The 21,813-nt window shown below is 41.0% G+C and overlaps 2 protein-coding genes across 3 annotated transcripts; both read left to right on the top strand.

The window, feature by feature from the left end:
- The first annotated feature begins 706 nt into the window (after positions 1-706).
- Positions 707-6,619, top strand: LOC118586324 (small proline-rich protein 3-like). The gene is made up of 4 exons (XM_036191456.1): positions 707-896; positions 1,569-1,872; positions 5,628-5,641; positions 6,417-6,619. Exons 1-4 carry the CDS (start codon positions 707-709, stop codon positions 6,617-6,619), a joined length of 711 nt encoding a protein of 236 aa, XP_036047349.1.
- A 12,280-nt stretch (positions 6,620-18,899) lies between these two features.
- Sprr1b (small proline rich protein 1B) lies at positions 18,900-19,229 on the top strand. Of its 2 annotated transcripts, XM_036191458.1 has the most exons (2): positions 18,900-18,986; positions 19,044-19,229. In XM_036191458.1, exons 1-2 carry the CDS (start codon positions 18,900-18,902, stop codon positions 19,227-19,229), a joined length of 273 nt encoding a protein of 90 aa, XP_036047351.1. The 2 variants fall into 2 exon arrangements, with proteins under 2 accessions (XP_036047351.1, XP_036047350.1); XM_036191457.1 differs by having other exon boundaries at positions 18,900-19,229.
- Positions 19,230-21,813: the final 2,584 nt, after the last annotated feature.

The raw sequence follows: 21,813 nt of genomic DNA, 5'->3' as shown, positions 1-21,813 counted from the left end.
ATAGCCTATTTCTTAATTGGACTGTTGGGTATTTTGATGTCTAATTTCTTGAGATCTTTATATATTCTGGATATCAGCCCTCTGTCAGTTGTGGGGTTGGTGAAGACCTTTTGAGGAGGCAGTTTTTAATGTACCATTCTGCAGAGAGGGATGCCAACAGAGAGAGAAGACCAAGGTGTCCACAGTGCTGGACTAGTACAAGACAACATCTTAAGAAATTCCTGACTTTTCTTCCCATAGGTCAAGGCTTGCCCCCTTCCTAAATTCACCATTCTTTTGGTTTAGAACATAGAGCCTTACCTAATGAATAATTTGCAGCTGGAAGCTGCCCCCTTTCCTGCTTATGAGCTCAGTTACAAAGCAAACTGCCTGTAACTATCTATCTTCCAGACAAGTAGTTACCAACTGCCAGCCAGAGGAGTGAATGTTCTCTGAGATCTGTAACTCTGATGAATGTGAAGTCTGCTTCAAAATGAAATTGACTATAACCATTTATTTATTATGCTGAGATGATCAAATCACCTTAATGTTTTGCCTTAAAAATAAGTAACAGCTATAAAAGCAAGCTATTATTTCCATCCAGCTCAGGAAAAATAGAAGAGTCTTTAATTTATAGGAGAAAAGCAAAGAAAAATTAGGATTCTACCAATTCCCTGAAAACTACCCAATCAGTTGTCCTGTTTCTAGGGTCAGCATCCTTTGAAGCATGAGTTCCTACCAGCAGAAGCAGCCTTTTGTCGCATCTCCTCAGCCTCAACAGCATCAAGTGAAGCAAGCTTGTCAACCACAAGGACAAGTTGTTCCCATAACCTCCATGGAGCCATGCCGCACAGATGTTCCACAACCAGAAAACACCAAGATTCTGGAGCCATGCAAAACCAAAGGGCCTGGACCAGGTTCCACCAACATCCGTGAGCCAGATTTTACCACAATGCCTGGGCCAGGCTCTACCAACATCTGTGCGCCAGATTATACCACAATTCCTGGGCCAGGGTCTACCAACATCCGTGAGCCAGATTATACCACAATACTTGGGCCAGGTTCTACCAACATCCCTGAGCCAGATTTTACCACAATGCCTGGGCCAGGTTCCACCAACATCCGTGAGCCAGATTTTACCACAATGCCTGGACCAGGTTCCACCAACATCCGTGAGCCAGATTTTACCACAATGCCTGGGCCAGGTTCTACCAACATCCCTGAGCCAGATTATACCACAATGCCTGGGCCAGGCTCTACCAACATCCGTGAGCCAGATTATACCACAATACTTGGGCCAGGTTCTACCAACATCCGTGAGCCAGATTATACCACAATGCCTGGGCCAGGCTCTACCAACATCCGTGAGCCAGATTATACCACAATGCCTGGGCCAGGTTCTACCAACATCCGTGAGCCAGATTATACCACAATGCCTGGGCCAGGCTCTACCAACATCCGTGAGCCAGATTATACCACAATCCTTGGGCCAGGTTCTACCAACATCCCTGAGCCAGATTTTACCACAATTCCTGGGCCAGGCTCTACCAACATCCGTGAGCCAGATTATACCACAATACTTGGGCCAGGTTCTACCAACGTCCGTGAGCCAGATTATACCACAATGCCTGGGCCAGGCTCTACCAACGTCCGTGAGCCAGATTATACCACAATTCCTGGGCCAGGTTCTACCAACATCCCTGAGCCGGATTATACCACAATTCCTGGGCCAGGATCTACCAACATCCCTGAGCCGGATTATACCACAATTCCTGGGCCAGGCTCTACCAACATCCGTGAGCCAGATTATACCACAATTCCTGGGCCAGGATCTACCAACATCCGTGAGCCAGATTATACCACAATTCCTGGGCCAGACACTACCAACATCCCGTAGAAATTTCTGTGCTCTTATCAGGAAAAACATAATTCTGACAAGATGACCCTGGGTAACAGTCATTTAGAAAAGACAAACACTGGTTTAATTAAGTTAATTCTGGCAATATCTTTGTTGGGTGAATCTCCCATCTACCCTGGCAGCCAGACTCTCAATCTCCTGTCCCTGTTTATATCATTTGAAATGTAACCTAAAACCACTACCAGAAGGAGACTTAAGGCTGACAGTATATGTGGGATGCATAAAGATAAGATATATTTGAGCTACATTCTGTTTGAGGCCAGTTCCCTTTTGTTCATTAGCCAGAACCAGTTGTATACTATTATTAAAGAGCTTTTTTCTTTTTTATTATTTTTATTATATTTGTGTTTTAACTTTACACATCAGCCATGGGTTCCCCTGTACTCCCCCCTTCCGCCCCCATCCCCACCTTCCCCTCATTGCCTCCCCTCCATTCCCATCTCCTCCAGGGCCAAGTCTACCCTCGGGATTCATTTAAGCCTGGTGGATTCAATTTAGGCAGGTCCAGTCCCCTCCTTCCAGATTGAGCAAAGTGTCCTTGTGTAAGCCCAAGGTTCTAAACAGCCAGCTCATGCACTAAGGACAGGTCCCAGTCCCACAGCCTGGGTGCCTCCCAAATAGTTCAAGCTATTCAATTGTCTCACTTATCCAGAGGGCCTGATCCAGCTGGGGGCTCCACAGCCTTTGGTTCATAATTCATGTGCTTTCATTCATTTGGTTATTTGTCCATGTGCTTTTTCCAATCTTGGTCTCAACAATTCACGCTCTTACAGTACCTCCTCTTTCTCAACAATTGGACACCTGGAGCTCTACCTGGGGCCTGGCTGAGGATCTCTGCATCCACTTCCATCAGTTATTGAATGAGAGTTCCAGCTCGACTGTTAGGGTGCTTGGCCATCTGATCACCAGACTAGGTCAGATCAGGCTTTCTCTCGACCATTGCCAGCAGTCTACAAAGGATGTATCATTGTGGATTTCAGGGGACCTCTCTAGCACTCTGCCTATTCCTGTTCTCATGTGGTCTTCATTTATCATGGTCTGTTATTCCTTGTTCTCCCTTTCTGTTCTTGATCCAGCTGGGATCTCCAGCTCCCCTAAGCATTCTTTCCCTCAAACCTTGTCTTTCATTATTCCCACTGTTGTCCAGGTTGTTTGTTCATGGAGATCTCATCCATTTCTCTGTCATTGGGTGATCCCTGTGTCTTTCCTAGGGTCCTGTTTTCTAGGTAGCCTCCCTGGAGTTGTGTAGCAGTCTAGTAATCTTTGTTTTACATCTAGTATCCTCCTATGAGTGAGTACATACCATGCTTGTCCTTCTGAGTCTGGGTTACCTCACTCAGGATGATTTTTTCTAGATCCATCCATTTGCCTGCAAACCTCATGATGTCTTTGTTTTTCTCTGCTGAGTAGTACTCCATTGTGCATATGTACCATATTTTCTTTATCCATTCTTCAGTTGAAGGGCATCTAGGTTATTTCCAGGTTCTGGCTATTACAAACAATGCTGATATGAACATAGCTGAGCAAATGCCCTTGTGGTATGATTGAGCATTCCTTGGGTATATGCCCAAGAGTGCTATAGCTGGGTCTTGGGAGAGATGGATTCCCAATTTTCTAAGGAAGCACCATATTGATTTCCAAAGTGGCTGTACAAGCTTGCATTCCCACCAGCAGTGGAGGAGAGTTCCCCTTGCTCCACATCCTCTCCAGCATAAGCTGTCTTCTATGCTTTTGATCTTAGCCATTCTGACAGGTGTAAGGTGGTATCTCAGAGTCATTTTGATTTGCATTTCCTGGATAATTAGGGATGTTGAGCAATTCCTTAAATGTCTTTCAGCCATTTGAACTTCCTCTGTTGAGAATTCTCTGTTTAGTACTATAGCCTATTTCTTAATTGGACTGTTGGGTATTTTGATGTCTAATTTCTTGAGTTCTTTATATATTCTGGATATCAGCCCTCTGTCAGATGTGGGGTTGGTGAAGACATTTTCCCATTCTGTAGGCTGTCGCTTTGTCTTGTTCACCATGTCCTTTGCTCTACAAAAGCTTCTCATTTTCAACAGGTCCCATTGATTTATTGTTTCTCTCAGTGTCTGTGCTACTGGTGTTATATTTAGAAAGTGATCTCTGGTGCCAATGTGTTCAAGAGTACTTCCTACTTTCTCTTCTATCAGGTTCAGAGTAACTGGATTTATGTTGAGGTCTTTGATCCACTTGGATTTAAGTTTTGTGCCTGGTGAAAGATATAGATCTATTTGCAGCCTTCTACACATTGACATCCAGTGATGCCAGCACCATTTGATGAAGATGCTTTCTTTTTCCCATTGTACATTTTTGGCTTCTTTGTCAAAAATTATATGTTCATAGGTGTGTGGGTTAATGTCAGGGTCTTCAATTTGATTCCTTGGTCCACATGTTGGTTTTTATGCCAGTACCAAACTGTTTTTATTATGGTAGCTCTATAGTAGAGTTTGAAATCTGGGATTGTGATACCTCCAGAGGTTGTTTTATTGTACAGGATTCTTTTGGCTATCCTGGTTTTTTGTTTTTCCATACGAAGTTGAGTATTATTCATTCCAGATCTGTGAAGAATTGTGTTGGTAATTTGATGGGGATTGGATTGAATCTGTAGATTGCTTTTGGTAAGATCGCCATTTTTACTATGTTAATCCTGCCTATCCATGAGCATGGGAGATCTTTCCATTTTCTGACATCTTCTTTAATTTCTTTTTTCAGGGACTTAAAGTTCTTGTCATATAGGTCCTTCACATGCTTAGTTAGAGTAACCCCAAGGTATTTTATATCATTTGTGGCTATTGTAAAGGGTGATGGATCTCTGATTTCCTTCTCAGCCTGTTTGTCTATTGTATATAGGAGGGCTACTGATTTTTTTGAGTTGATCTTGTATCCTGCTATGTTGCTGTATCAGTTCGTTGGTTGGATTTTTGGGGTCACTCATGTATACTATCATGTCATCTGCAAATAGAGAAAGCTTGACTTCTTCCTTTCCAATTTGTATCCCCTTAATCACCTTATGTTGTCTTATAGCTGTGGCTAGAACTTCAAGTACTATATTGAATAAGTATGGGGAGAACAGCCTTGCCTTGTTCCTGATTTTAGTGGTATTGCTTTGAGTTTCTCTCCACTTAATTTGATGTTGGCTGTTGGCTTGCTGTAGATTGCCTTTACTATGTTTAGGTATGTTCCCTGTATTCCTGTTCACTCCAAGACCTTTATCATGAAGGGGTGTTTTATTTTGTCAAATGCCTTTTCTGCATCTAGTGAGATGATCATGTGTTTTTTTTTTTCCTTGAATTTGTTTATATGGTGTATTACATTGACAGACTTTTGTATGTTGAACCACCCTTACATCCCTGGGATGAAGCCTACTTGATCATGGTGGATAACTGTTTTGATGTGTTCAACACCAGAGATCCTCTCTTCCATCTCTTGCATTCTGTTGGTTATACTTGCATCTGAAGTTCCTGTTTGTTTACTCAGATTTTCTATTTCCAGCCTTCCTTCTACTAGTGTCTTCTTCATTTTTTCTATTTCCCTTTTCAGGTCTTGGACTGTTTCCCTTGCTTTTTCATGATTTTCTTTCAGGGACTTATTGTTTTCTTCTGCTTTAATTGTCCTTTCCTCTAGTTTTTTATAGCATTCTTCCCATTTTTTGTTTGTGCCTCTATTTTATTTTTGATTTCTTCTATATAAGAGTTGACAGATTTAGGGAGCCTCTCTCTGGTCCAGATGGAAGCTCTGGGCCAGAAGGGATCACTGGTCCAGATGAAAGTGCTGGCTGGATAGGAACTGGGGGACTGGACTGTGAGTCTCAGGAAGTCCCTGGGGTCTCCTTATTTTTTCCAGATGGGAGCTCCTCTTGTCCAGATGGGAGTTCTTCTGGTCTCTGGTCCAGATGGGAGTTCCAGGGCAGGATGGAAGCTGTGGGCTGGTCTCTGATTCTCAGGAAGTGGCTGGGGTCTCCTCTGGTCCAGATGGGAGTTCCGGGGTGGACAGGAGCTCTGGTCCAGATGGGAGTTCCAGGACGGACAGGAGATGGGGATTGGTCTCTGAGTCTCAGGAAGTGGCTGGGGTCTCAGGCAAATGGGTGTGGGGGGCAGGGTGTGGAGACTGCAGTGTCTGCCTGCAGTCTTGGAAAAGGGGAGCCTTCCCGCAGGGCCCGCCAATTGGCCGGAAACTGGGGCCAAGTTGGTAAGGTCCTCTGGGGATGGGCTGTGTCCATTGGTGGGACCCAGGGGCAGTTGCTTCTCTGGCTATAACCCCAGGCACTCACCTCTGGTCCAGATGGGAGTACCACATTTCTTACACAGCCAAGGCCAAAGTACCTAAGAATGGTACCACCCACAGTAGACTGCCCCTCCACATCAATTCACAAACAAGAAAATGTACTGTAGATAATCTCACAGACCTGTCTGAAAGAGGCAATTTCTCATTTGAGATTCTTTTTTGCCAAGGACTAAGTCAGTTTTTATTTCATCCACTGTACTCTACCTAGAAGAAAGAAGAACTACCAATGTCCCTGAACCTGGCTCTGTGAATGCCTCAGAGCCCAACTCTACCAAGGTCCCTGATCAGGGCTATACCAAGGTACCTGGTCAGGGATATTCGAAGGTACCAGAGCCCTGCCAGTCCAAGGTTACTGAGGTGTACCCCACCAATGTCTCTCCAGAATTGGCTAAGCAGAAGACTAAGAAGAAGTAACACAGTCCATAGTCAGCCAGGCCCTTGAAGAGCCAACCACCTGCTGCTGAACGCCTTCCTGTCTGTTTCTTTCCCTATTGTCTAGAGACAGTAGTTTGTCACATTCTCTATTGTACCCTAAAAATGCATGCCATTATGTCTTTCCCCACACCCTCAAGAGCCTCTGAGTTAAGCAGAAGGCCTCAGTGCCTTGAATGGTCTTTGTTCATCTATGGGATTCTTTATGGGGGAAAAAATGCATGTTTCCTGCTTTGACCCATTAAATTGCTTTTAATGCCACTCTTGCCTCTGTGTGATACATGCTGAATCTTTCCCCCTCCTTTGCCTCCCTTTGTGAGTCAAGACCTACATGCTGATAAGGGTATATCCTTGGTACATTGGTACAGATGTCATCTCATTAGCATAAACTGTCACAGTGTACTCCCAAGAGGCTGTGAGGACACCTAAGAGGCTCCCATGGAAGAGTGTTTGGGCATTGTTTACTGGGACTCAAAACCTGTTACTTCAGGAAACTATTATGAACAAGGTCCTTCCTTCTTCTGCACTTGACTGAGCCATACCTAAGCGTTTTCTCTGCTCTAAGCCACTACCTCTCACACTCAGTACTGCACCTTGAAGTCAAGATTCACTGTACACACTTCAATATCAGCTTTCTTCTTTGTTCTCTCATTTTTCCTTTTATTTAGCCCTGATACATCCCAACCTGCTCTTTCCCTGCACATCTCTATACATCCTCATGATTAACTACACAAATTCTACCCTCATTAACTCAGGCAATGCTCCCTTTCTCCAGACACCCAACACATAAGGAGTAATAAAGCATGCTTTCTCCTAAGATTCATCCTTCTTACCTTGGCCACAATCCAATTTAAAATAGCAGAGCATAGGTCAGACAACCTCAACAGAAATCTCCTTGGAGGGAAAAAGGAAAGTTCAATATCTAGAACATTTGTCACAATCATTCTGAAATCCTTGTTAGATAAGGATTTATAGAGGCAATAGGACAATAGGAGAAAGTGAAGACTGACCTCTGCATAAGCAGATTGTCCTGTAATCATAGCAATGAAGGACAGAAGTCCCTTCAGAGGAATAGAGATTGTGTGCAGTGGCACAGGAGGACTTGAGGGTTTTGAGGAATAGAAAAGGGAACTTTTGACATTGAAGACTCCACCTGCAGGTCTGTTCACTTGCAGTCTCAAAATATTCAAAATAAATACCAATGGAGGTTGATACATTGATCATCTTTTTGGTTTTTTGTTTGGTTGGTTTTTACACGACTTGCTTCCTCAGAGGCTGGCTGGTGTATCTATTAACTCTGCTCTTCCTCATTCCTTCATTCTCAGTTTGGTTTTCCCACCTAACTTGATTCTGTCCAGCTCTTGGCCAGTCATCTTGTTTATTAAACCAATCATACTGACATATATTCACACAGCGTACAGAAGGATTTTTCCACAGCAAATGAAAACAGGAGGGATCAAGTAGGGAGAAGATGGAGGGAGAGACAAATGGAATCTGGGGGCATCTCTGGATGAGCTAGAAACCTAGTGTACTGGAAATTTCCAGCAATCTATAAGGGTGACTCTAGCTAAGACTCCTAGCAATGAGGGATATGGAGCCTGAACTGGCCATCTCATGTAATCAAGCAAGACTTCCAGTGGAGGGATTGGGACATCAACCCAGTCACAAACCTTCAACCTACAATTTGTGCTGCCTGCAAGATGTGCTGAGGTAAAGATGGCACAAAATTACAGGAGTGACCAATCAAAGCCTGGCCCAGCTAGAGACAATACCATGAGAGGGGAGCTCACTCCTGAGGACCAGGACCCAAAGATTGGATAGCCCAGAGACCTAGGATAGAACCAAACATGATTGGCAAAAAGAAAAACGATTCATAATGATATTCTGCTATACTCATAGATGGGTGTCTCGCCCAACTGTCATCAGAGAGGCTTCACCCAGCAACTGATAAAAACAGATGCAGAAACCCACAGCTAAACATTAGACAGATCTTGGGGAATCCTACAGGAGAGGGAGAGGAAGGATTGTAGGAGCCACTGGGGTCAAGGGCACCACAAGAAAACCCACAGAATCAACTAACCTGGGTTCATAGAAGCTCATAGAGACTGAACCAACAACCAGGGAGCCTGCATGGGACTGACCAAGGCCCTCTCTACATATGTTACAACTATGTAACTTGGTATTCTTATAGAACTCCTAATAGTGGGAGAAGGGGTTGTCTCTGACTCTGTTGCCTGCCTTTGGGACCCTTTCCTTCTACCGATTGCCTCACCCAGCCTTAACAGAAGAGAAGGCACATAATTTCACTACAACTTGATAAACCAAAGCTAGCTGATATCTGTATCAGGCATGCCCTTTTATGAAGAGAAACAGAGGAAAAGGAGGAGTGGATAGAGGTGAGGGGGAGGGTCTAGGAGGAGAGAATGGAGGGGAACATTGGTTAGGATAAAACAAACAAATAAATAAATAAACAAGCAAACAAACAAACAAAAAAGACAGCATTTACTCCTCAATCTTGTTTTTCTGGCAGTTTTGAAAAGTACTTCATCAATACATGTATAGGAACCTGGAGTAACATTAGTCATATTATACTCACTTTATAACTGAACAAATAGAGACTGAGGAAAAAATAAGTGACTTGGTCAGTGTACGGAATCTGACTCAAAATCTTATCTATTCCAAGCTATTCTGCTTCCCAGCTGACCCCTAGGAAAGAACTTGGAAAAAATAAAATAAAATAAAATAAAACCTAGACTGATTAGCAGAATCCTAGAAAAGCAAAACAAAGACTTTTATTCAGGGCAGACCACTAACATGAAATGATGACAGCCCTCCCCCACCACCCATGATGAGACTGGGATGAAACAGACATGGATCCTTAGAAGCATCAAATGAACCACTATAAGATGCATCCTGACCTCATCATTAAACTGTGAACAGTGCTGGGAATCACAAACTCTGTAATACAGGGGGTCTGCAAGCTGTGTGTCTTACAAGCTAAAGATATTTAAATGGTTGAAGAATAGAATATTATTCTTATTGTTTAAATCATGTAAAGTTAACATTTTACTGTCCATAACAAAAATCTGACTGGAACCCAGCTGTACCCACTCATTTGCGTAATATCTATTTTTATTTTTGTCTTACAAAGACAGAATTGAAGTACTGTAGTATTACAGATTTTCACCAAGTATCAAGTATTTACTATGTTGTCTGCCACAGAAATATCTGCTAACTTATCATCACATATATATCAAATGCATCTATTATGTTTTCATTGTATGTTTCTAAAACATCATTCAATATTATTTGTTATGAATGAAACCATGATGTCAAATATATATATAGATGTGTGTGTGTGTGTGTGTAACATGTACACACACACACATATATATACAGATACACACATCTATATATACACATACATATATACATTATATACAGAGAGCTCTCAAAGAAAACTACTAAAGAAAAAATTGTTCAGAGTAATATTTTAAAATAATATCTTTTTCATGAATAAAAGGGATAAAATAAAAATAAGCAGAAAATACCTTGTCAAAAGAACTAACAGAAAGATATGCCAAAAGCCATTAGCATGGTTACCTATAGAACTGTATAAGATTGGTTACATATAGGAAGTGTTATAAGATAGGACAATGTTATGAAAGACTTTCTATGAATCTTCACTTTAGAGTTTTGACTATGGAATCAATTTTTCCTTTACTCTTACTGACTTTTAATTAATTTTTTTTTACTGAGATAATTAGTCTCACACAGATATAAAAGAGACCCTGCCAGTTCACTCCAATGTTAACACTTTGTAAACTAATATTTCAAACAGAATGTCTACCCATCTTATTCACATTCACCATCTGCCATCTCCACTAAAAGAGGCCGTGGCTATCATACTCTCTAGGTGATAAGGGAATTCTCAACTCCTGTATCAGGGATGACAAGGGGAACTTGACTTGACCTCTATACAGTAAACTGACTCAATTCCAGTCCTACTGAGGTGATGGCAGAGGGGGCCTAGAGCTTTCACCATGCCCTTCTGGGAATACTATGTCTGTAGAGAGCAACAGGAAGTAACTCTACTGCCACCCAGCAGCTGCATAAAGCCCCACACACATGCCAAGTAATGCTGAGCAGGGATCCTGAACTTTTGCCTGTCAGTAATAAGGTAATGTTCTCCTTTCTCCTTAAAAGCATATGAGAGAAATGTATTTTTATAAACATCCTACAAGGTTTGAATAACATACAGAAACACAGACTGTCAGAACATAATGTGGAAATAGAAAAAAACAAAACCAGGGGGATGAAAATTTCAAACTGAATGCAAAGAGACAATAGCAACATGGATGTCAGTCTTCCTATTTGGAGTGTTCTGAATCTTAGCAGGCAGGAGGTGTTATCATTCAGGTCAACTCGGATTTCTACAGTAGCTTCACCAGATTGCACTCCAAAATGATACTAAATGAAAACTTCATCTTTTGGTTTACAGAAAGCTCAAATTCAAGTTCATCAAGGACCTCACATAAAACCTAATACACCCATTCAAGAAGGGAATACATTTCAACTTAAGGCAACAAGAAAGGGCTCCCTGACTAGAACTCTGGTCTCACAGGAATTAAGAATAATAATTGACAAATGGGACTGCATGAAACTAAATGCTCTGTACAACAAAGGATAACATTCAGATGAAAATTACTAAGGTTTTTAGAAGGGAAACATTTTGAGACATACTAGAGGAAAGTGGAACAAAAGCAAAAAGTGGAGATGGTATAATATAGGGAACTCCTGATTTCAAATAAACATAAAGAAAGTATTGCCACTATATATTATTTTAAAGTCTTGAGTGCCGTGGGCAGGAAAAAGGGGATCATCACATTGGCTGCAATACAATAGAAAGGAATTATGGTAAGTTCCAGGCCAGGACATAATTTTCTTTTTATTAATTTTTTCATATTATTATCATATTCTTTTCCTCCCTAACTCCTGCTAGATTTTTTTTACTCACTCAACTTCATATTCTGTGTTTCCCTCAAAAAAGAAAGAAAAAGATAAAAGAAAACAATTATGCCAATAAGATTTTTTAAAAAGTACCAAAACAAAACAAAATGAAACATAAAGGTCACAAACAAACAAGAAGAATCTCTTTTGTGTTGACCAACTATTCTTGGTCATCAGGCCTGCCCTAGGATACAACCAGTGACACTCCATAGAAGAAAACTGATTTCCCCCTTCCCAGCAGGTATCCATTGCAAATAGCTTCTTTGATTAAGAGTGGGAATTTGTGTCCGTTTCTCCTTCTCAGTGATAGGATTATATGAAGTTTGAAACTGTGCAGGTCTCATGCTTGCTGCCATAGTCTCTGTGACCTTATATGTGCATCAGTCCTGATGCATCTAGAAAACCCTGTTTTCTTAGAGTCAACCACCACCTCTGGCTATTAAAATCTTTCTGCCTCCTCTTTCACATAGATCCCTGAGCCTTGAGGTGAAGGGACTGGTGAAGACATCCCACTTAGGACTAAGTGTTCTGAAGTCTCTCACTTTTCACACATTATCCAGTTGTGGGTCTTCTTACTAATTATCATCTATTACAAGAAGCTTCTCTGGTGAGGACTGAGTGATGCATTGATCTATGGTTACATATGCAGCAGTGTATCATTAAGAGTTTTTTTTATTGCTATATTCACTTAACAGAATAATAGTATTAGGTTTTCCTCTAGACCCATGACATATAGCAGTGTCAGGTGTGGGATCCATTTCACGGAGTGTACCTTAAATCCAATTAAAGTATGGTCAATTACTCATGTAATATTCGTGCCAATATTAAACTGGTGTATCTTGCAGACAATTGCTGTTGTTGGTCCCTGGGTTTGTAGCTGGGTGTCAATATTGCTTTTCTGATCAGGTACAATAAACACTACTCAGTAGGGATGAAGCTTCTAGTTGTGCACCAGCTCAATTACAACATGTAAAATGACATAAATAAGCTGTTTCTTTAACAATAGGGCCTTATTTTCAGTCAGCCTGTGGAGAGTAACCAATAGCATTGGCACCAGTCTCTGGGATCCCTTAGCCAGTGACTCAAAAATATATAACTCATTCCTGGCACAAAGAGCTTTTATTTGGTAGTATAAGATGCATACTTGAGGCATTGTCTCTCCTGTTATATGCTGACTTTGTTTAAATTCTTTTCATAAATGTCTATATTTTAGGGAGCTTCTACAGTAGTAAGTTTCCATATGGATTTTCAAAAGGCTTTTAGTGTTAGTTGCCCCACCCCATACCCCCCCCCTTACCTTTCTTTCCCAACCCTCTCCCCATTTAATCCTCCTATTCTAGTTTGTTTTTCTCCCCATAACACTATATTCTATTTTCTCTTCCTTGAAGGTCACCCCCCTTTCCCCCTGGTCCCTTACAGCTACCTAACCTCTGAAATTATTCAGATTGAAACACATATCAAAAGCTTAAAAGCTAATATGCATGTAAAAGAGAAAATATTTGACTTTTGGGGTCTGAGTTACTACCTTACTCAGGATGATGTTTCTGGTTCTATCCATTCACCTGAAGATTTAATAATTTCATTTTCTAATCAGATGAATTATATTCCATTGTGTAAATGTATCACACTTTCTTTATCTATTCATTAGTTGAGGGACATCTAGGCTGTTTACTATGAGTAGAGCCCCAACGTTCATAGATGAGCATCTCTTTAGTAAGATGTAGAGTCTTGGCATATGCCCACCGGTAGCATAGCTGGATCTTGAGATAGATTGATTTTCAACTTTTTTAGGAACCTCCACAATGATTTCCATAGTGGCTGTGCTAGTCTGCACTTCCACCAGCAATGAAGAAGTGTTCCCTTTCCCCTACATCTCCATCAGCATGTGCTGTCATTTGTTTTATTTATCTTGGCCATTCTGACTGAGGTAAGCTAAAATCTCAAAGTACTCTTAATTTGCATTTCCATAAGGATAGTGAACATTTTGTTAAGGATATTGAACACTTTGTACTGGTATTTGCTTCACCCATGACCTAGGGCTAAATGGCACAAAGGAAGCAGGTGCTTCCTGCCCATGTACATGACTTCTTATAAGGGGTTAAAGAAGGGTCACATGGGTCTTTGTTTTTTTATATCCTGGAGTAATCAGACACCTGATGGCCTGAGAATTGAATTCAGGTCCTCTGGATCGTCAGTCAGTGCTCTTAACTGCTGAACCATATCTTTCCTCACAAGCAGGAGCAGGGAGTAGGGCTTATGACCCTTCTTTCATTCAGTGCATATTTTTGATTGTTTTATCAAAAAATCAGATATCTGTAGATGTATTGAATTATGTCTGGTATTTATTTCTATTCCATTGATCAATGTTTCTGTTTTTATGCCAATTCCATGCTTTTTTATTTTTATAGTTCTATAATACAATTTAAAATCTGGGATGGTGATACCTCTAACGGTTATTTTATTATTCCAGATTGTTTTAGCTATCATGTTGTGTGTATGTATATGTGTGTTTGTTTCTATATGAAGATTGTTTTTCGATTTCTATGAAGAATTGTGATTGATTTTTGATGGGGATTGCATTGAATCTCTAGATTGCTTTTGGTAAAATGGCCATTATTCACAATATGAATCTTCTTGATCTTTTTCATTTGTCTTTTATTTCTAGCTAAGATTTATATACTACATTGAATTGCAAACCCTGGAAGACTCTATTGAACTGATAGCCAAGAAAACAAAATAGGTGTCAGGTAGCTACTAATAAGTGCTATATTTGCTCAGTTTCCAAGTATTCAGTTGCTATCATACCAGCACCCCTATTTTCATCACACATTAATATAATTATAATACAATATGTAACATAACTTCACTAAAAAGAAAGGGTTTTTTATTCAAAATTCATAATTCTATGTTGAGGGTTGGGCTGATCCAAGGTTTCTCCCAAGGCCCCAGGTATGGAGAAGGAACATAATTCCTCCTCTAAAATAGGAATATGCTTGTCAGAACCAGTGATATCCTGGGGTCAGGGTCTTGAGTGAGCCACAACTTTGGATACTGAGAAACAGTTCTTTCCACTATGCTGAGGTAAGGTTGCTAATCCCAAGGCCACTATGTGCTCCATCTATAGTATTCTTGAGATACCCTGTGTTCCCTTGTGCAACATTTCTTGACTTTCTTCCTTCTGACTTCATCTCATTGTATGATAGTTTCTGCTGGCACTGTCCTATTTCTGCCCTGGAAATAGTGTATAAGATGTTGTATTTCTTAATAAGCTACCTTGTCATAACACATAGCTTGTGCAAGACCTCTTAATTCTTTTTTGGGGGGGTTGGTTTGGTTTTTCTAGATAGTTTTTCTCTGTGTAGCTTTGCGCCTTTCATGGATCTCTCTCTGTAGACCAGGCTGGCCTCAAACTCACAAAGATCCAACCTCTTAATTCTAAACTTTCCTATCCCTTTATCCGCTGATCTCCTGGTCCTCTCTCTCAGGAACCTGTCACTGAAGGATGGCCTGCTACTCCTGGTCAAGTCTATGTTTTCCAAGTTAAGTAATTCACTGGTCCTATTTTCACATGAATAAATAAACTTTAAAAGGTTGCTAAAAGAATCCTCAATAGGTAAACTCACTGTATTAAAATGATTTTAGATGTGAGTTTAATCCACTCATACATGTAACTCTTCCATTACAAAGTAGAAACTCTCACTCTCAAAAACAAAAAGTCCAAGGAGGGTGACATCTGGGCTCCTAAAGAGACATTGCTTTAGCATACTCTCCTAAGGACTGTTTAAGCAGACTCACCTGTGGGAAGGTGAGTCATTGTGTTCTGAGAATGACTGGCAGTAGGCTGACAGGTTCGGCTCTGGCGTCTGTCTCAGCCCCTGTGACACTGCAGCATGCCAGGTAGCTCCAGCATTTGCTTTAGATTGCCTATTAAGGATTTGCTTCAGATCATGCCTTACTTTGAACATTCTGCCCTCAAATGTTCTAATTGCTTCTGTTCTCTTGGGTCGGTCCAAACACCACCTCCTGGAAGAGTATTCACAAATACTATTATCTCTTTGGCACTCCTAATGGCTTACATTGCCATTCTTTTTCTTGTTTTTTGTTGTTGTTGTTGTTGTTGTTGTTTGTTGTTGTTTCTCCATAGCATAAATATAAAGTTCTCATGTCCGTCATTTTTTAAAATTATTTGTAATATATTTCTGCCTTCTCCTCTAGTATGTGTAGTACAAATGATTCATTATATTTGTTGTTTTTCAATTATACATCCAAGTACCAAGAATACTAACTGATGTCCTATAGATACTCAAAACTTCTTAGAGAGAATAAACTTGGAGAACTTGTGTTTTATAGAGCTAGAGAGCCCTGGAAATTTTTCGTTGTCTCCCACAACCCACTATAACTGCAAGGAGCATCACTAATGTGGAGTACACACCCCAGGAGGGAGGTTCCAGGACATGTCATTACCTGAAATGAGCTCCGTAACTCACTCTTTCATAAGCCTCACATTTGGCTTGACAATTGCCTGATCCTGTTTGGTCTTGGGATATTCCATGTGTCACCATTTGGTGTTGCAATCTCCCACAGCACTGAGTCTGAGATATTGGGGTTTGAGAGCAATTCGACTGTGTTTGGAATATGACAGTAGATGGACATTAAAAAAATCGGAATTTTCTTTAATGCAGTCAAAAAACAACATGGGAATTATGTAATATATTCTTACTTTGTTTTACACTATTTACATTATTTTGAAGTTTTCATGGAGAAAGTCAAACAGATGGGGCTAAAATGAACAGAGAACACCCAGTTTCTATCTAAGAAAGAATCCCTCCACATAGATTTCAAAGAAGAGTCAACTAAATCTGGTTGTGTGCCTCAAATAGCTTTTCTCTTATTACCAAATATTGTTTGCTTACATTGAACTCCATGGTAAACAATAGAAAATTTCAGGATTTTAGTATGCTTTCCTTAATTTTTATACTCAGCTCTTTTTATTTTGGATTTTCTTGCATAAGAAATGATACATTTTATTCAAATAATGTATGGCAAGGAAGAGAGGCTTTCTAGTGGATCATGACTTCCGGTGAGGAAACAGGAAGTGAAGTGAAGCAGCCTATGACATAATGGTGGACACTGTGTGAGCTGAAACTGTTTTCACAGGTTAGGTAAGTGTTGTCCTAGCTGAGGAGAGAAACTCCTCCTGAAGACCAAACCCTCTGTTTACACAGCCCTTTCTTCATGTAAGGCATGGCTGAGTTTGAAAGACGCTCTGCTTGCCAGGCTCCACTGAACTCTATGCATGCCCTTCCTAGAGTGTGTGACCATGCTCTTCAAATGTCTACCACCATGAAAGCCCACCTCGCCACTCCTCACCAGTATACGGAACTCTTCCCAGTTTCCATCTCCCCTGTAACCATCTGCCCAAGTCTTCACCACACTAGATAGAAAAAGTGGCTGGAACAAAAGAACCAAGTCACTTTGCACCTGAAGTCCTATGGCCTTCTCACTTCACCCGGCTCAGGGTTCCCCTTCTCTAATAGAGATTCTCAGCCTTGTGCCTTTTATTTTTGTATCGCTTCTTGGAAAAGGGACTCTCAAGATTAAAAAAGAAAAAGAAAATCATTTTAGAGGTTTTGTCTGTTTGCATGTTTTCTTAATCTCCTTTTGGAGCTTAAGTCCACTAAGTAATGGATAAGTAAAATTATGGCCTCAGTTGTCCTGAATAGTAATGACATTATACCCATTGCCTCTCAGGAGAACCGGAAACACCTACTGGCTATCTGTCACCCATTATAGATCCTAATCACCTCAATAAACTCATCTAAATTGAAGCTCTACTTATGACACCCATAAGATGGGATTTCTGATGCCTGATTTCCCAGAATTTTGTTCTTTCAGTCCACAGCATCCTCCCTGCAAACATCACACTTGAAGCCCAGGGCGTAGAAGCGGGGTGGAGGGAGTATTCTTCAGGGTTAGTGCTCAGATGGCGTTATTGTCAGCATGTGAAAAGAATCACATTACTAGTTTCATCACTTAAGCTGAACCAATAAGTGGGTGAAGCACCCAGGATGAATCATGCCTGACAGGTAAGCTAAGATTCAGTGGCCCCAAAGGCTCCCATTCCCTTGAGGCAGGGCTTGTTCCCTCTATAAAAGGCCAATGTGAAGAGGATGCCACATCAGATCCCAGTGACTACACTACCCGTTCTCTGCGTACCAGGTAAGCTTCTCTATGTGAATACTTTACCATTTACTTTATGCATTTATGTGACTTTTTACTGGAGCCTCGTTTGCATTTAGGGTGTCTTTTTTGTCTTCTTATTGAAATTTAGTCATAGTTGCAATGCAGATGTATGATCTGAATTATCAACCTTTGAACCTTGCATTTAAAAGTAATCCCAATTGAAGGAACTTTAGTCATAATTGGGGTACCCCATCGATCTTTGCTGGGTCTGGGTCTGGGTAAGAACTCAAGCCTTTCTCACTCCTAGTGACGTCATTTCTTTATCTACTGTTTTAATGCTGACAATTTTATCCTTTTAATAAAAACATTTGTTAAGAGTTTGCTGTATCTGGTGTTTTAGACTGTAAAAGATATTTTAACAAAGGAGGATTGTCTCTGTAAAACTGCACCTCATTTAGAAGACTACGAACCAAAGGCAGTACTATGAGGAGTCAGTGCCAGGAGACAAGGGCAAGTGCTATGGCAGTTTGGGAAGGTGAGAAAAATTTCTGAAGTGCTCACTCTAAGAAAGATGCCTAAGACTGGCATAGCAGGTGATCTGTGACAGTTGGGCAAATCTGAGCAAGCAGGCATGAGAGGAGCACCTGAGATGAAAGAATGTGTGAGCCACATGTGACAGTGAGGCATTCTGGAGTGGACACAGGCATTCTGCAGGTGACAACATCTTATTTGTTGCAGATGAGCAGTAGGCTGTGAGCACTTTATTGTTTTTATTTCTGCATGCCATCACATTTCCATATGAGCCAATGTCATCAATCTCATATTCCTGATAAAGCCCTTTGCTATGTTGCTATAATAGGTAGGAAGAGGGAACAGCCAGAAAGATCCTGCTTGTTTAGAACCAGATGACCTTTAAGTAACTCCATGGCAAAGTACCCTCTATGGTAGACAGAGAAAGGAGAACCTCTACTTCTTTGGACATTGGAAGTGGCATTGCCAGTGGTTTCTTGTGAAGTCATTCTCTCCATAAATCATCTATTCTATTTCTAGGCCCAGCCATCTTTGAAGTATGAGTTCCCACCAGCAGAAGCAGCCCTGCACAGGACCTCCTCAGCTGCATGAGCAGCAAGTGAAACAACCACCTCAGGAGCCATGTGTCTCCCAAATCAAGGAGCCATGTGACATCAAAGTTCCTGAGCCCAGTCATCCCAAGGCTCCTGAGCCCTGCCACCCCAAAGCTCCTGAGCCCTGCCACCCCAAAGCTCCTGAGCCCTGCCACCCCAAGGCTCCTGAGCCCTGCCACCCCAAGGCTCCTGAGCCCTGCCACCCCAAGGCTCCTGAGCCCTGCCCTTCAACTGTCACTCCAGAACTAGCCCAACAGAAGACAAAGCAAAAGTAATATAGTCGAAAACTGTCCTGAGGATCTGATCACCAGATGAATGCCAAGCCCCAATTTCCATTCTGGGGAAATACTATGCCCTTACAGCACAGTCCCACCTCTCATTTATACCTTAAAATGAAGTATTACAAAGCTTTTTTACTTATTTACTCTGAATTCAACTAAGGACTTGGTTCCTGAGCTAGTTTGCCTACTCATTGTTCTTCTGAAGAGGGACCAAGTTACAAGTGATTCAGTCGTGTTATGTCCCCATTAAATCCTTCCACTCCTGACTATATTGGTGTCTGACTCAGTGACTTCTTCCTTTTCTTCATGAAGCAAAAGCTGTTCACAGACATAGGAGGGCAGTGACTTCCTCCAGTTAACACCTATCCTGGCACTAACATCCAATCCTGGCACTGGTGGGTAGGAGGTTCTTCCCACTGAGGATACCTGGGGTGCCAGACAAAGGTTATGTAATGCCACCAGAGGTTTTTGTGTTGGACACCTGGGACAAGAAGAGGATTCTCCTCTTACAAGTCAGTGAGTCACTCCGGAGTTTAATTAGTACCTGCCCAAGCTGAATCTGACATATGTAATCCTGAGTACGCTGTCCCCAAATTAGGCTTCTTGGTTTCTAACATACTCAGCTGTTTCTATTCACTTCAAGAAATCCTCCAACAGAAGTGAATCTGCCTCTTCTTACTCATTTCTTTTATATATCCATAATTCAAATTCCCCCCAACAAACTCTAAAGTTCACAGCCACCACAATTGTTATCCCAGTCTTCTGTTTTTGTCAGGGAGCCTCCTAAAGGGATGTGCTTCACATTCCACACCACCATCCAGAACACAATCACACACACACACACACACACACACACACACACACACACACACTCACATACACACATACACACACACTCACACATGCTCACATACACACACACATATTGGTGAAATTATTAAGGCCACTCCATGTAGTTAAAAGGGAGGTTTATTTTGTGGGGTAACTTACAAATGAAGGGGTAGGTTGCAGGGTCTGGCAAAGGTATAGCACAGTCCAGCGGTGTTCTCTGGAGAACTCTGCTCGGTCTACCTCCTGCGTCCAGCGTCCCCGAACCAAGAGAGTGACCTCCTCTTGATCCTTGGTCTTCTGCTCCCTCCTCTGCCCCGCCTTGTGGGCGTGATCATTACTGAAGCCTCAATGGGGGTTGGAACTTCCAGGCCAATGCTGGGATGGCTATCCACTACATCTCCCCCTTTTGTCTAAATAAGAAAGTTCTAACCTAATACAAGACTATATACAAAGAGATGGTTATCAAATATTGTCCAGGAGTAATGAGGGATAATGACTTAGATAAGTTGGAATTACAATAAGTGCAAACAATATCAAGCAAAAAAACACATAATAAAATCCAGGGAAGTCTAGGGCATGGGTAGGTGGCATGTTACAAGGATCATTCCAAAAGGTGTACTATCCTAAAGAACCTGAGTCTAATACTTAATATATTCTATCTAAGATATTATATATGTATATATACTAAGTTGTAACTATAACTGTTAATCTCCAACCTCATCAAAGACCTGAGAAGGAATAAAATAATACCTGAGAAATGGGAGAAGGACGCAAGCAACTTTCGGGAGTCTTGCAAGAGTAGACAGAGACAGCTAGCAGCCTGGACAGTCACCTAATGTTTCTCAGTATCGTTGGTGCATTCAAATTGGCTATAGGCCTAGAGTATCTGACAGACCATTTTCAGAAGCAGGAATTCTGAAAGACCATCTTACCCTGTCTCGGCAAAGTATGGTGGTCGCTTTCCTTGTGTTCCTCTTGTCCAGAAAGGACAGCATTTGTACTGTCAACAGTTGAGGCAAGGGCAGTTCTTTGCCCAGTAGGCCATTTTGTGCCAAGAAGACAAACTTCCAAATGGAAATGTCTTAGAAGCCCAACATTCTCTCGGGATCAAATTGTCGCTGCCAGGAGCAATTGTGTCTCACGTCAACAGAATTCTAAATTATTTAAATGCCATATTCTCTAGGTCCATGAAGTGTTTGAAGATTACCTGTCCATCTGACCTATGTGTTTATAAATCTGGATAACCTAACTAACATAATTATAGAGATGACAAGCATAGGTGACAATAACTCTGTAAGTCTCATCTACCTAAACAACCTAAGGACTAAGGCTTCCTATAAATAAGGCAAACAGTCTGTAAGCAAATGTACAGTAAAAGGACAATGACTTCAAATTGTGACAATACACAAAATATCTTTAACAGAGGTAGGAATGTATAGTGCAATATGCAATATGATAATAATCCTAAATATATATCAGTATACAGAATATCTTAAACAGAAGTAGAACATACATACAGTATGACAGACATAAATTCACATTTGTATCAATATACAAATATTTCAAATAAGAGTAAAAATATGTGTACAATATAACAAACATAGTTCTGCATTTGTATCAATATACAAATTATCTTAAATAGGAATATAAAAAGTTCATATTCGTATCAACATATAAGAATTCATAACAGTGCAAAGGCTGCTATATTACTAAATTTGTTTACTAATGTATATGATAGTCTACCATA

The sequence above is a fragment of the Onychomys torridus genome, chromosome 6 (genome assembly GCF_903995425.1).
Source record: "Onychomys torridus chromosome 6, mOncTor1.1, whole genome shotgun sequence".
NCBI lineage: Eukaryota > Metazoa > Chordata > Mammalia > Rodentia > Cricetidae > Onychomys > Onychomys torridus.
Note: the sequence above shows the minus strand (reverse complement) of the source record. Positions and strands in the feature narration are given on the sequence as shown.